General features: G+C 43.5%; 1 protein-coding gene across 1 annotated transcript in view; it reads left to right on the top strand.

The window, feature by feature from the left end:
* Window positions 1-1,180: 1,180 nt before the first annotated feature.
* The window catches only part of ppp1r1b (protein phosphatase 1, regulatory (inhibitor) subunit 1B), a 14,311-nt gene continuing 1,566 nt past the window's right edge, over window positions 1,181-13,925 (top strand). Inside the window, exons 1-3 of the mRNA XM_034298348.2 lie at window positions 1,181-1,633; window positions 9,644-9,727; window positions 11,279-11,354. Coding sequence (XP_034154239.2) covers window positions 1,526-1,633; window positions 9,644-9,727; window positions 11,279-11,354 — 268 coding nt within the window. The 5' untranslated portion in view covers window positions 1,181-1,525. The remainder of the gene's footprint in view (window positions 1,634-9,643; window positions 9,728-11,278; window positions 11,355-13,925) is intronic.

The following is a 13,925-nucleotide window of genomic DNA, read 5'->3' as shown; positions in this document are numbered from 1 at the left end:
GTTCAGTGGGTTTATACAGCATGAGAGTGAGACGCGTTCAGTGGGTTTATACGGAGAGAGAGTGAGACACGTTCAGTGGGTTTATACAGTGAGAGTGAGACGCGTTCAGTGGGTTTATACGGAGAGAGAGTGAGACGCATTCAGTGGGTTTATACGGAGAGAGAGTGAGACGCGTTCAGTGGGTTTATATGGCGTGAGAGTGAGACGCGTTCAGTGGGTTTATACGGAGAGAGAGTGAGACGCGTTCAGTGGGTTTATACGGAGAGAGTGAGACGCGTTCAGTGGGTTTATACGGCGTGAGAGTGAGACGCGTTCAGTGGGTTTATACGGTGAGAGTGAGACGCGTTCAGTGGGTTTATACGGAGAGAGAGTGAGACGCGTTCAGTGGGTTTATACGGTGAGAGTGAGACGCGTTCAGTGGGTTTATACGGTGAGAGTGAGACGCGTTCAGTGGGTTTATACGGAGAGAGAGTGAGACGCGTTCAGTGGGTTTATACGGAGAGAGAGTGAGACGCGTTCAGTGGGTTTATACGGTGAGAGAGTGAGACGCGTTCAGTGGGTTTATACGGAGAGAGAGTGAGACGCGTTCAGTGGGTTTATACGGAGAGAGAGTGAGACGCGTTCAGTGGGTTTATACGGAGAGAGAGTGAGACGCGTTCAGTGGGTTTATACGGAGAGAGAGTGAGACGCGTTCAGTGGGTTTATACGGAGAGAGAGTGAGACGCGTTCAGTGGGTTTATACGGTGAGAGTGAGACGCGTTCAGTGGGTTTATAAGGAGTGAGAAAAGCAGAAAGAGAAGTGAGGTGAGAGAGAGAAAGGAAGGAAGATGAGAAAGACAGGAAAAAGTAAAAAGAGGAAGAATAAGAGAAAATGAAAAAAGAGTTAAATGTTTTGTCACTGGATTTTTATAATAATTAAATTGAAACCGTAAATTTAAGTATTTAACAATATTTTAAAGCAAAATCTCGTTTCCCAGGTGCAGCCACAAACTCTTTATTTTTCTAAATGTTTGAGTTTGAAGTGAGATGAGATAAAGAACTCGCTCTTCCTGTCAGACAGTCTGTCTCTCTCTCTCTCTCTCTGTCTCTCTCTCTCTCTCTCTCTCTCTCTCTCTATCTGTCTATCTCTCTCCCCCCCCCTTAAAATCTCTTGTTCACAAATAGAGGACAGAAGCAGCTCAGCAACAACTGGACCAGATTATCTTTTATTTCAAATCACACACACAAGCTCCTCCCTCTCTCTCTCTCTCTCTCTCACACACACACACACACACACACACACAAACTCACACACTCTTTTTCGTTTTCAGTCTCAGGGCTGTGTTGTGTTTCTGTTGTGGAGATCGAGAGAGGACGAGAGACTATCACTCAGAGAGAGAGGTTTAGAAAGTGGACTCTGCACCACAGTGTGTGTGTATGTGTGTGTAGCATTTGACCACGGAGGACGATTTTCTGGATATACCGTATAAACCGTGTGTGTGTGTGTGTGTGTGTGTATAAGTGTGTGTGTGTGTGTGTGTGGAGGATGATGGAGGCGTCAGATGCTCATGAGGAAGCAAAAGAGAAGAAGAAGATCCACTTCTCCGTTCCCTCTACAGCCCCGACGCAGCTCGACCCCCGCCAGGTGGAGATGGTGGGTGACACCACACACACACACACACACACACACACACACACACACACACACACACACAGTGTAGTTTCAGATAATTTAACAATTACATATTTTCTGAAATATTGTTACATCCTTAAAATATCACTATTAACTGAGACAGTGTGTGTGTCTTTAAAAAGAATTTAAAGGTTCAGTCAGAGATTAGTGAAACCCTGTGTGTGTGTGTGTGTGTGTGTGTGTGTGTGTGTGTGTGTGTACACGTACACTCAGTAATCTCAGATTGGACAGTTAACTATCAGCTTGTATAAACACTGCATTCCTGTCTCTCATGTAAACTTGTGTGTGTGTAAACAAGAGCAGAGGAGCGTTGACTCATTTACCTCACACACTTCCCCCTCTCTCTCACACACTCACACACACACAGTCTGATCACAGTTTTGAGATCTTTACTGAACTTTATTTCATCTTGTTTTTGTACTGGAGTATGATTTTATTTTTTTTTTTTACTTATCTGTTCCTTTTTTGTTTTTTTTATGCACGAGATTTCAAAATCAGTTTCTTCCCCGATTAGCCTTAACATTAAACCCACTGACAGGTGAAGTGAATAACTGATTATCTCATTACAATAGCACCTGTAAAGGTGAGGGATTTATTAGGCAGCAAGTGAACAGTCAGTTTTCGAAGTGTGATGTTTTGGAAGCAGGAAAAATGGGCAAGTGTAAGGATCTGAGTGACTTTGATAAGGGCCATATTGTGATGTCTAGACGACTGGGTCAAAGCATCTCCAGAGCAGCAGGTGTTGTGAGGTGTTCCCAGTGTGCAGTGGTTAGTACCTACCAAAAGTGGTCCAAAGAAGAACAACTGGTGAACCGGTGACAGGGTCATGGGCTCCCAAGACTCACTGATGCACGTGGCCGGTCTGGTCCGATCCCACAGAAGAGCTTCTGTAGCACAAACTGCTGAAAAGTTAATGCTGCTCTGATAGAAAGGAGTCAGAACACACAGTGCAGTGCAGCTTGCTGCGTATGGAGCTGCGTAGCTGCAGAGCGGTCAGAGAGCCCATGCTGACCCTGTCCACCACCCAAAGCTCCTACAATGGACACGTGAGCATCAGAACTGGACCATGGAGCAATGGAAGAAGGTGGCCTGGTCTGATGAATCACATTTTCGTTTACATCATGTGGACGGCCGGGTGTGTGTGTGTCGCTTACCTGGGGAAGAGATGGCACCAGGATGCACTGTGGGAAGAAGGCGAGCTGGCGGAGGCAGTGTGATGGTCTGGACAATGTTCTGCTGGGAAACTTTGGGTCCTGGTCTTCATGTGGATGTTACTTTGACACGTACCACCTACCTAAACATTGCTGCAGACCGAGTGACAACCCTTCATGGCAACGGTGTTCCCTAATGGCAGTGAACTCTTTCAGCAGGATGATGCTCCCTGACACACTGCAGAAACTGATCAGGAACGGTTTGAGGAACATGACAAAGTGTGTAACCATCTTCGTGACATCCTGTCGCTCGGATGTTGATGGCGTGTTTGTAAAATGCCGGTGTGATGTAGCAGGAAGCTCTTATTGTGCAGTAAATCAGTGGAAAAGCTCGCTCTGACTCTCCAAAATGCTGATTGGTCGGCTGCTGTGGCGGGTATTATGACATCATCAGCCGGGAGTGTGAATTTAAATTCTCCAACATTTTGTCAGAAAGTTTCACCCTTTAATCTGAAACTGTTTAAAGTGCATAAAGTTTATAAAAGCACAAAACTCCACTGAAATTCTCTACAGAACCACAGACGGGGAGAGTGAGAGAGTGAGAGAGTGAGAGAGTGAGAGAGAGAGAGAGAGTGTGTTCCTACTTGCAATTAGTTTCCATTTAATGGCAGAAAAACTTATGACAGTGACGTTAGGAAGAAAAATAAAGCTTGGAAGGAAGTAGCAGAGATCGATGATGTCTCTGGTGAGTGTATGTAGCTATTACAGTTAGCTCGCTTTGCTAATCTGATCTGAGAATGACGCCGAGCACGTAACATGTAAATCAAACAATAGATTCGATTTTCACACTGATTGGTGCGTTATTTAATTTGTGTTAAACTCATTAGCTTTAGAAGCTGTTTATAGCTACTACTGTTTCTCTTCAGAACTAAAAAACAACAACAGTCGTTACACACCCACAAGAGACAACTACAAGCAACAAGAGCGACTTTCAGCTGCTATCGCATGCTTAGTAATGAGTGTGTGTGTGTGTGTGTGTGTGTGTGTGTGTGGGTGTGTGTGTGTGGGTGTGTAGGCCAGGCCGTCCTGCGCTGTTTTAATTTTAGTCTCTGTATAAAGTGGGTCAGGTTGGAATGAGGACAGCGATGCTCTCAGCAGAGGAAAGAAAATATTCTCTCTGGAGATTCTAATTAACATCCGTCCTGATTATAATGATTCTACATCATCCTGCTCATTACACACTGTACACACACTGCACACACTACACACACTGCACACACTACACACACCCTACACACACCTACTGTTTCACAATATGACACGAGAATCAGAGTTGGGTTTAGGAAAAGCTAACCTTTCTGGAATGGTATTGCAGGCGGAGTTTCAGATGAAGGGCTGTCAGTCAAGCACTCATTAAAATATTAGGCCACGCCCTTGGGCTTTACATTTCAGAAAGTAAAGAAGTGCGAGTTTTAGAGAATATTTGTTAATCTGTCCATTGACGAGTCATTTGAGGCCATTCAGTTAAATGATTCGTTGGGATTTGCTCACGCTGTTTCATGCCCTGAAACACAGACCGTGAACAGGACTCATTCGACTCACTGACTCAACTGATTCACTGAACTCAAGAGGAGTCATTCTGTCATGACTGAAAGATTCACTGACTCAAACACTGATTCACTTAATGAGAGAGGAGTGAATCTCAGACCTTAAATAACAACCGTAACTGATTCAAACACTGATCACAAGAAAAACCAATCTCAGTCATAAGATCACATAAAGATTCACAAATTCAAACACTGATCATGAGAAGAGTGAATCGCTCTCATGACCAAAGGATTCACTGATTCAAACACTGATTCACTGAACAAAAGAGCACCGAATCTCTCATGGCCAAAAGATTCACTGATTCAGACAATGATTCACTAAACAAAAGAGCAGTGAATCATGGCCAAAAGATTCACTGATTCAGACAATGATATCGAGAAGACTGAATCTCAGTCATGACCTACAGATTCACTGATTCAAACACTGATTCACTGAACAAAAGAGCACCGAATCTCTCATGACCCAAAGATTTACTGATTTCAGACACTGATTCACTGAATGTGAGAGGACTGAATCTCAGACATGATCTTAATGATTCACTGACTCGTTACACACTTTACAGAATCTCTGTTTGATAATCGTTTGTTAAGGCTATTTGCTGATGTTCGAGTCGGTCTCGAGTTCAGTCAGAGTGATTCCGGTTTGTAATAGCAAAGCAGCAGCGTCTGAGGGAAATGAATGACTCAGTGAATCATTCATTCAGCTTACTGATTCGTTCATGAAGACCAAATGATTGTCACATTTGGAAAACACTGGATTGTGAAATGACAGTTTTTAATGATTCAGTTTGTAGTAGACTAGCGTTAGAGCTGAATAATTATAACTTATTTTCTGTCCATGTAAAGCTGCTTCCTCAGGAGGAACTCCTCAAACTTCTCCATCACGTTGGATCTGATTCAAACCGATTAAAGTGTTTTTATTAATACTTGTGTGCGTGTGTGTGTGTGTGTGTGTGAGAGAGACCGCTGCACCATGGAGCACGTTTTCTGTTCTATCATATGCTCACTCACCTGAATGTTTTTCAGTGTCAAAGTCTGTAAAAGTCTTTCATATCAGACATTAGTCATTAAATCAACATGAACACAATCAGCTAATTGATTTTTTTCCCCCTAAAGCACAGTCTGACACTCGGCCTGACTCATTTACTTTTCACGGTTCACTTAAAATGGTGAACTATACAATAGAAAATGTCTTTAATAGACACACGCACACACACACACCAACACACAAACACACTCTCACTTCGAAGCCTAAAGTCACAGTTTGAACTTTAACCAGATTAATACTTCTGGGTAAAATGTTAATGTCCAGAGAACTAGTCTCTCTCTCTCTCTCTCTCTCTCTCTCTCTCTCTCTCTCTCTCTCTCTCACACACACACACACACACACACACACACACTGCATGTTGGACATGTTTTTCTAATCTCCATAATGATTATATTATCTCTGAATAATAACTGTAGCTGTCTGGACTCCCCTGTGTAACTGGATGTAGGATCATCCTTTCCTCTGTTTGTGTTATTATTTTTTTTAATGTAAGTTTTGTGGCTTCAGAATGGAATATTTTTTATTTGCTTCTCGAACTCTCACTCTATCCTGAGATCTTGGAAATCTGCAGTCTGTTCAGTTCTTTCCTTTTAATGGCTCACTGTCGCAGCTCCTGTGTGTTTTATAGAAATTAGGTGTTTATGGGGCTAAATTGGCGTATAACATGAAAATAAGGGGTAAGTGGGCGGAGCTTGTCAAGCCGGTCAGCACATCCCAACACTGACTTCCTGCTTTAAAAGGAAATGCATCAACGTGGAGAATCCTCGGTCTGCGTCACGGTAACTCTCTGTACCGCTGTTACCCAGAATTCCATATGCACAGAGGGTTGCCAGGTCTGTGATTTCCACACACAACTGTTTTCCTTTGACTTGTTTCTGTGGGCAGATTTTCTCTTTCGTCTGCGTTTTGCTTGTGGCCTTTTTCGTCTGCGTTTTGCTCGTGGCCTTTTCGCTGTGTGGCTTTACACAAATCCAAATGTAGATTTAGACCCTTAACAAGCCACAACCCTTAACTCTCGTTAACTGGAACTCTGATTAGCTTTTGGAGAACTCGTTAGCTCAGTCATTTATAAACATACAGATCAGACCACGCTCTCTGAGCAGTTACTGTAGAAGTCCTGATCATCCAAGATTCCAACAGAATTTAGCGTGTGTGTGTGTGTGTGTGTGTGTGTGTGTGTGTGTGTGTGAGAGAGAGAGAGAGAGAGATAATGATAGAGACATAGATGGAGCTAGTTGTTTTCTAGGTTAGGTCAGTGTGCAGCGTCACTGTAAGGACGCTCTCTGAGGAACAGACCCAATTAGACACGAACTCTGTCCTTAAGTGATGAAACGACGGATTAGAACTGCTCCAGAAATGGGACAGATTTGATTTTTAATACTTTCTGAAGAAGTAGAATGCGTCTGAAAGTGGAATTAGATGATGTATTATTGTAATAAACACTAAACGTCCTTGTAGAGAATCTTACACAAAGACAGCAAGGAATTGTTTTCATCCTAAACTACTTCCTGCTGGCCCCAAAAGCAAAATATCCAGAAATAGTTCAATGCTAATAAATTTATTCTTCTATGCTTTGACTAAAGAAATCCCAGAGCTGGGTGTGATATGGAGCATGATGCGTCTAAACGCAGCGAGTTTGTGTTAGGATGTCGATCTTTTTAACGCAGCTTGTGGGTAAAAAGAGGACATTTCTGCGCTGTAGACACTCGAGTGTAAAAACAGACTTACTCAAATAAATCATGACACTCAGTATTCTGAAATCATAAATGTGATGAATATCACACTGAGGATTCGAATGAACTCGACTCCAGTGTTAGCTGATAATCCGAGAAAATGATGAAACCTGAATATAAGTTAAGAGTAAATAGAATAGCAAACTTCAGCCTGTAGAATAACGTTAACTAACGTTAAATAACGTACTTTTTATCAGCAGTCTATCAAGCCAAACTACACAGTAAAACAGATAAAAAGACATATATCGACAGAGATAGAACTTCCAAACATTCAACTGAATTTTGTTATCTACTTGAATATTACGTTAAATATGAACAAACAAAAAACCCACATTTCCTGCCATCGCAGCTGATTATTTCTGCTCGTGGTTCTGGCTCCAAAAGCGCAGTGGAAAATTCCAGAAAATGAATCTTAATGCAATAACGTGCGTGTCTCAGCGTGGCTGGAAAAAGTCTGAACAAAATCTACAGTTCTGTGCAAAAGTCTTAGTCACGTGCAGAGAAATGCTGTAGAGTAAAGACTTTCAGAAATAATGAAATTAAATGTTTCTACATTATAAAAATCCTATAGAGCAGTAAACAGTAATAAATGAAACAAAGTCGATATTTAATGTGACGATCCTTCACTTTAAAATAAATAAAAGAGTATCTCAGGTGCAGTGTGTGCAGTTTTATAACATCATTTCCATTTCCATTTCTGGCGTTTGGCAGATGCTCTTATCCAGAGCGACTTACAGAAGTGCTTTAGTCTCTATCAGTAAACACACTCTGATCCTGGATCACTAGGTCACGGACGACGAGGACCATCAGTCCAGAAACTGTCTGCTGGGGAGGTGATGGAGTAACAAGCGCTCAGACAATACAAGGGTGTTTTTTTAAGTGCTAATTTAATTACTTTAAGAAGAGGTAGGTCTGTAGTCATCATTTAAAGACTGCCAGTGACTCAGCTGTTCAGACATCTAGAGGAAGTTGATTCCACCACCTCGGCTCCAGAACAGACGAGTCTCCATGCAGGTCTTCCTTGTACCCTGAGAGATGGAGGGATCAGTGGAGCAGTGCTAGAGGAGCGGAGGGAGCGTGGTGCAGTGCGGGGTGTGTTAACCGCTTTAAGATAACAGGGTGTCGGTCTGTTTTTGGCTTTATAAGGAAATGAGCTGGAAGTGTTACTGAGCATCTTGCAGAAGCAGCCACAGTTCTTCTGGAGACTTTGACTGTCGACTCGCTTCTTATTTCTGCAGCGAAACCCAGCAGCCTTCATTATGTTTTTATCTGAAAAGTGTCTCTTATGGAATCTGCTGCTTTCTTTACTGACATACAAACATTTTTCTGTAACGTTTCATTTTGTGCTGGAAAACTAATGTTTGGAATCTAAAATGTTTTTGTACTGAATCAATAATGTAGAAGTCAGAAAATAAACATCTATAACAAAGTTTGTACTAAAAAAAAAAAGGGGGGTGTAAAGACTTTTGCACAGTACTGTACTTTAATAAAATACAGGTACCATGTTAAAAACACAATTAAAAGTAGAAATAGAGTGAATGAAAATTGTGTATCCAGGAGTAAAAGTAAATATTTGTAAGTGATGATTAATTAAGAATCTGAACATGAACTGGTAATGATATAAAATTGCTAAACTGCTGTTAACAACAAAACACACTTTATATGTAAATTTATATTTAATCTAAAGCTAACTCGCCTCAACACAAGTCTTTAGAGCTGATGGCTAAAAGCTTTTTGCTAAAAGACAAATGAGCACGAATTTGACCTTGATGTAAATTTGATTTTAAACAAATTTTAAAAAGCAATAGGGAGAGAGAAACAGAAAAATGGCATTTGGGATTTGTAGCGAGTAACAGATGAAGGTCAAAATGAAAACATAAGGAGAAAAAAGTGTGTGTTTTTCTTTTGTAAATCTCCTTGAGTAAGAGTTACGGTGTTCCGCTTCAGTAACACTGGAGTAAAGAGTAAAGATCTTCTAACTCCATAATGAAGTTCAGCTGCATGAGTATTTGACGTGGTTCACATCCTCGACTCAGCAAGCTGCAGTTCTGTCCTCTTTATTAACACAGTTCCAACATCGACCCGAATACCGGCCGCGCTAAACCCAACGCCCGAGCCGTATTAATTAATCAATTACATAAACTCGTTAGTTACTGTTGTCAGAGATGATATTAGTACAGAGTGAATCTGTGATCTCACATCCTGCTCCTGATACGCTTCTTATTCTGCTTAATGACGCATGCTCAGCTAGCTAACGAGAAATAAACACACACACCATCAGCGTACACACCTCTCTGCTTATTATTATTATTATTATTATCATTATTATTATTATTAATAATTCAGTACAGGTGTGTCATCATTACAGACAGGATGATGCATTAACTCGTTACTTGTTTTTATTGTTGTTGATGTTGTTGTTGTTGTTGTAGATACGCAGACGGAGGCCGACGCCCGCCACGCTGTTTCGAGTAGCTGACCAGCCGTGTCCAGAGGACGATTACACCGCGGGGCAGGTAGGACAGCTCCCCCTGCTGTTCAGGAGGAATAACTACACTCACACTCCACACCTCAGCCCCGTCCAGTAACCTTTCCCATAATGCACTGCAGGGTCAGACCACAGGAAGTTCACACATGAATCAGACAAATAGTTTAAAATCTTTCTTAAATGTTTATTAAAATAATGCTATAGTTTACAGCAGGGATGCAGCAATACCGTGTGTTTCAGTACGTATACGAGTGTGTGTTTTAGTACCGATACAGAAAGCAGTGACGTATTTTCTTTAGGAGTTAATGAGCACGACATTGGACGAGTATAGAAAAGCTGTCAGGGTGCCCCAGTGCCTTCTGGGTAAAGTGTGCTCCTGAAGCGTGCAGTGATGTCAGCTGGATCATCAGCTACCCCAAATCTAACACTTCATCTGACAGAGTAATAATAAAGTGGCTTAAGACGGATGACGGGATTCAGCCGGAAAGATCCACAAGCCCAGAGAAGCCGTGTGTGTAGCGATGCTGCGATTGCCCCACAGGGGGCGTCACTTCCCGTGCCTCGATTCTGGGATTTCAGGAGTGTTGTGTGTCCTGTTCACACCGGGCGTTAACGTGTGTCCTGGCTGATCGGATGGTACCGGTGTGATCGGGGTCCGGTGTGTCTCAGAGACGCTGTGTTTAATCACTCGAACCGCGTTCGGAGGTGGGACGCATACCACCACATCACATCGGTAGTGTGAACGCAAACGCGTCTCCATGTGAGACAGCAGCAAAGGACTGACTAATCGACTGCGTCATCGCCGTGGAGACGAAAGCAGCTGCTTTTCATAGCTTCATTTATACGTTATTCGTTCACAGACCACATGATTAAAACATTTGAAACAGTGTGTACAGGTACAAGAGGAAGGATTCACTGAAATTTCTGCCTGAAAATAAACACAGCTGAACACTAATGACGTGATAAACGTGTGCGACAGTCGTCCCTTTCTCCAGCGGAAATGACGTATGAAATCCGATCGCACGTGCTCACTGGAGACGCTTTCGTAACGCCGGCGTGAACAGAGCCTTAGATATTCGCCTGTACTATGCAGTGAGGTCGTTGTGTTCGCCGTGCACACTGGGTTTAAATTACAATCCTGTGATTTCTGTAAACATGGTGACATCATTTCCTGGGCTTGATAATGAGGGGGGGCTCAGAGAGAGGTGAGGGGCGAGGCTCAGGGACACACACTTTCCCCAAACGCACAATATAAATCAAGATGATGATGATGATGATGATGAACAAATTTCAGGGTATTTATTAATTAATTCATGATTAGCTCAATCCATATTTTATGTTTCTTATAGCTTCTTTTTTAAAAAAAGATAAAGAGTGTTTAAACAGGGTGTGTGTAAAATGTTCCAGTTGTTAACTACGTAAACCAGAATATAAACACACAGGAAACACAGTGAACAGCTGCAGAACACACACACACACACACACACACACACACACACTGGGGCTTTAATAAATACACCAGTTTAAAGGTGTTTGTTAATGTTGTAAGCAGAAGTTGATTTATTGTTTGGTGTTTCAGTGGGTGGTGGGTGAGAACGGAGTCCTCAGACCAAAACGCCTCAATCCCAACGTCTACCAGCCTCCTTCACTGAAAGGTGTGTGTGTGTGCGCGTGTGCGCGTGTGCGCGTGTGTGCGTGTGTGTGTGTGTGTGTGGTCTGCATTGTATAACTTCTATTTCAACAGATTGCTGTGCTGATTGTAGTGTTTACAAACCACATTTACAGAAACACAAACACACACAAAATCAGACATGTCCTCCATTTTTACTGTTGTGTGTGTAGGATTAGGGACAGCGACAGCTGTGATGGGTGTGTCCCTGTGCTGGATTGTACGGGATTATGACACACACACACTCACACACTCACACACTCACACACACACACACACACACCTTTCAAAATATACCCACAATTTTTCTCACTCAAACCCCATGTTCATGTTCACACTAACACACATCACATCGCTGAAGTCGCTTTTGGGGGCGTGTCACAGCTGCTCCTGATGATGTCAGTTTTGTGGGCGTGTCTCTGATGCTATTGTTCTGAGCGCACACACACACACACACACATATACACACACACACACACACACACACTTTCTGTGAAAATCAGGTGAAGGACACACACTTGACCATGACGTGCCTTTGACACAGAGCAGGAGTGAGGTTTTATCTACAATTTGTTTAATGAAGTAAGATAAAGCTCAATCAGCCAGCCTCAGACTCCGCCCACGTCTCTAATACCGTCTGGTGTGTTTGTGGAAAAATGTGTGTCTGTGACGTGTGTGTGTGTGTGTGTGCAGGTGTGTGTCATGGTTACAGCTTACAGAGGTGACGTGTGTGTGTGTGTCATTCTTACAGGTTACGGTGTTGACGTGTGTGTGTGTGTGTGTGTGTCCTGGTTACAGGTTACAGAGGTGGTGTGTGTGTGTGCAGGTGTGTGTCATTGTTACAGGTTACGGTGTTGACGTGTGTGTGTGTGTGTGTGTGTGTGTGTGTGTGCAGGTGTGTGTCATGGTTACAGGTTACAGAGGTGGTGCGTGTGTGTGTGTGTGTGTGTGTGTGTGCAGGTGTGTGTCCTGGTTACAGGTTACAGAGGTGGTGTGTGTGTGTGCAGGTGTGTGTCATGGTTACAGGTTACAGAGGTGGTGTGTGTGTGTGTGTGTGTGTGTGTGTGTGTGTGCAGGTGTGTGTCATGGTTACAGGTTACAGAGGTGGTGTGTGTGTATGTGTGTGTGTGTGTGTGCGCGCAGATGTGTGTCCTGGTTACAGGTTACAGAGGAGGTGTGTGTGTGTGTGTGTGTGCAGGTGTGTGTCCAGGTTACAGGTTACAGAGGTGGTGTGTGTGTGTGTGTGTATGTGTGTGCGTGTGCGCAGGTGTGTGTCCTGGTTACAGGTTACAGAGGTGGTTTGTGTGTGTGTGTGTGCAGGTGTGTGTCCTGGTTACAGGTTACAGAGGTGGTTTGTGTGTGTGTGTGTGTGCAGGTGTGTGTCATGGTTACATGTTACAGAGGTGGTGTGTGTGTGTGTGTGTGTGCGCAGGTGTGTGTCATGGTTCCAGGTTACAGAGGTGGTGTGTGTGTGTGTGTGTGTGTGTGTGTGCAGGTGTGTGTCCTGGTTACAGGTTACAGAGGTGGTGTGTGTGTGTGTGTGTGTGTGTGCAGGTGTGTGTCCAGGTTACAGGTTACAGAGGTGGTGTGTGTGTGTGTGTGTGTGCAGGTGTGTGTCCTGGTTCCAGGTTACAGAGATGGTGTGTGTGTGTGTGTGTGTGTGTAGGTGTGTGTCCTGGTTCCAGGTTACAGAGGTGGTGTGTGTGTGTGCAGGTGTGTGTCCTGGTTCCAGGTTACAGAGGTGGTGTGTGTGTGTGTGTGTAGGTGTGTGTCCTGGTTCCAGGTTACAGAGGTGGTGTGTGTGTGTGTGTGTGTGCAGGTGTGTGTCCTTGTTACAGGTTACAGAGGTGGTGTGTGTGTGTGTGTGTGTGTGCAGGTGTGTGTCATGGTTACAGGTTACAGAGGTGGTGTGTGTGTGTGTGTGTGTGTGTGTGTGTGTGCAGGTGTGTGTCCTGGTTACAGGTTACAGAGGTGGTGTGTGTGTGTGTGTGTGCAGGTGTGTGTCATGGTTACAGGTTACAGAGGTGGTGCGTGTGTGTGTGTGTGTGTGTGTGTGTGTGTGTGTGCAGGTGTGTGTCCTGGTTCCAGGTTACAGAGATGACGTGTGTGTGTGTGTGCAGGTGTGTGTCATGGTTCCAGGTTACAGAGATGACGTGTGTGTGTGTGTGTGTGCAGGTGTGTGTCATGGTTCCAGGTTACAGAGATGACGTGTGTGTGTGTGTGTGTGTGTGTGTGTGTGTGTGTGTGCAGGTGTGTGTCATGGTTCCAGGTTACAGCGGTGTGTGTGTGTGTGTGTGTTCTGATGCTATAACTGTGTATCATTTCATCTGTCTGTCATTTTTTTGTTCATGATGTTCATTTTGTTCCTCTGTTTACCTGCTGTGTGTGTGTATATGCGTGTGCTTGCATGTGTGTGTGTGTGTGTGTGTGTATATGCGTGTGCTTGCATGTGTGTGTGTGTGTGTGTGTGTGTATATGCGTGTGCTTGCATGTGTGTGTGTGTGTGTGTGTGTATATGCGTGTGCTTGCATGTGTGTGTGTGTGTGTGTGTGTATAT

The sequence above is a fragment of the Pangasianodon hypophthalmus genome, chromosome 23 (assembly GCF_027358585.1).
Source record: "Pangasianodon hypophthalmus isolate fPanHyp1 chromosome 23, fPanHyp1.pri, whole genome shotgun sequence".
Classification (NCBI taxonomy): Eukaryota; Metazoa; Chordata; class Actinopteri; order Siluriformes; family Pangasiidae; genus Pangasianodon; species Pangasianodon hypophthalmus.
This window is presented reverse-complemented; position numbering and strand designations above follow the sequence as displayed.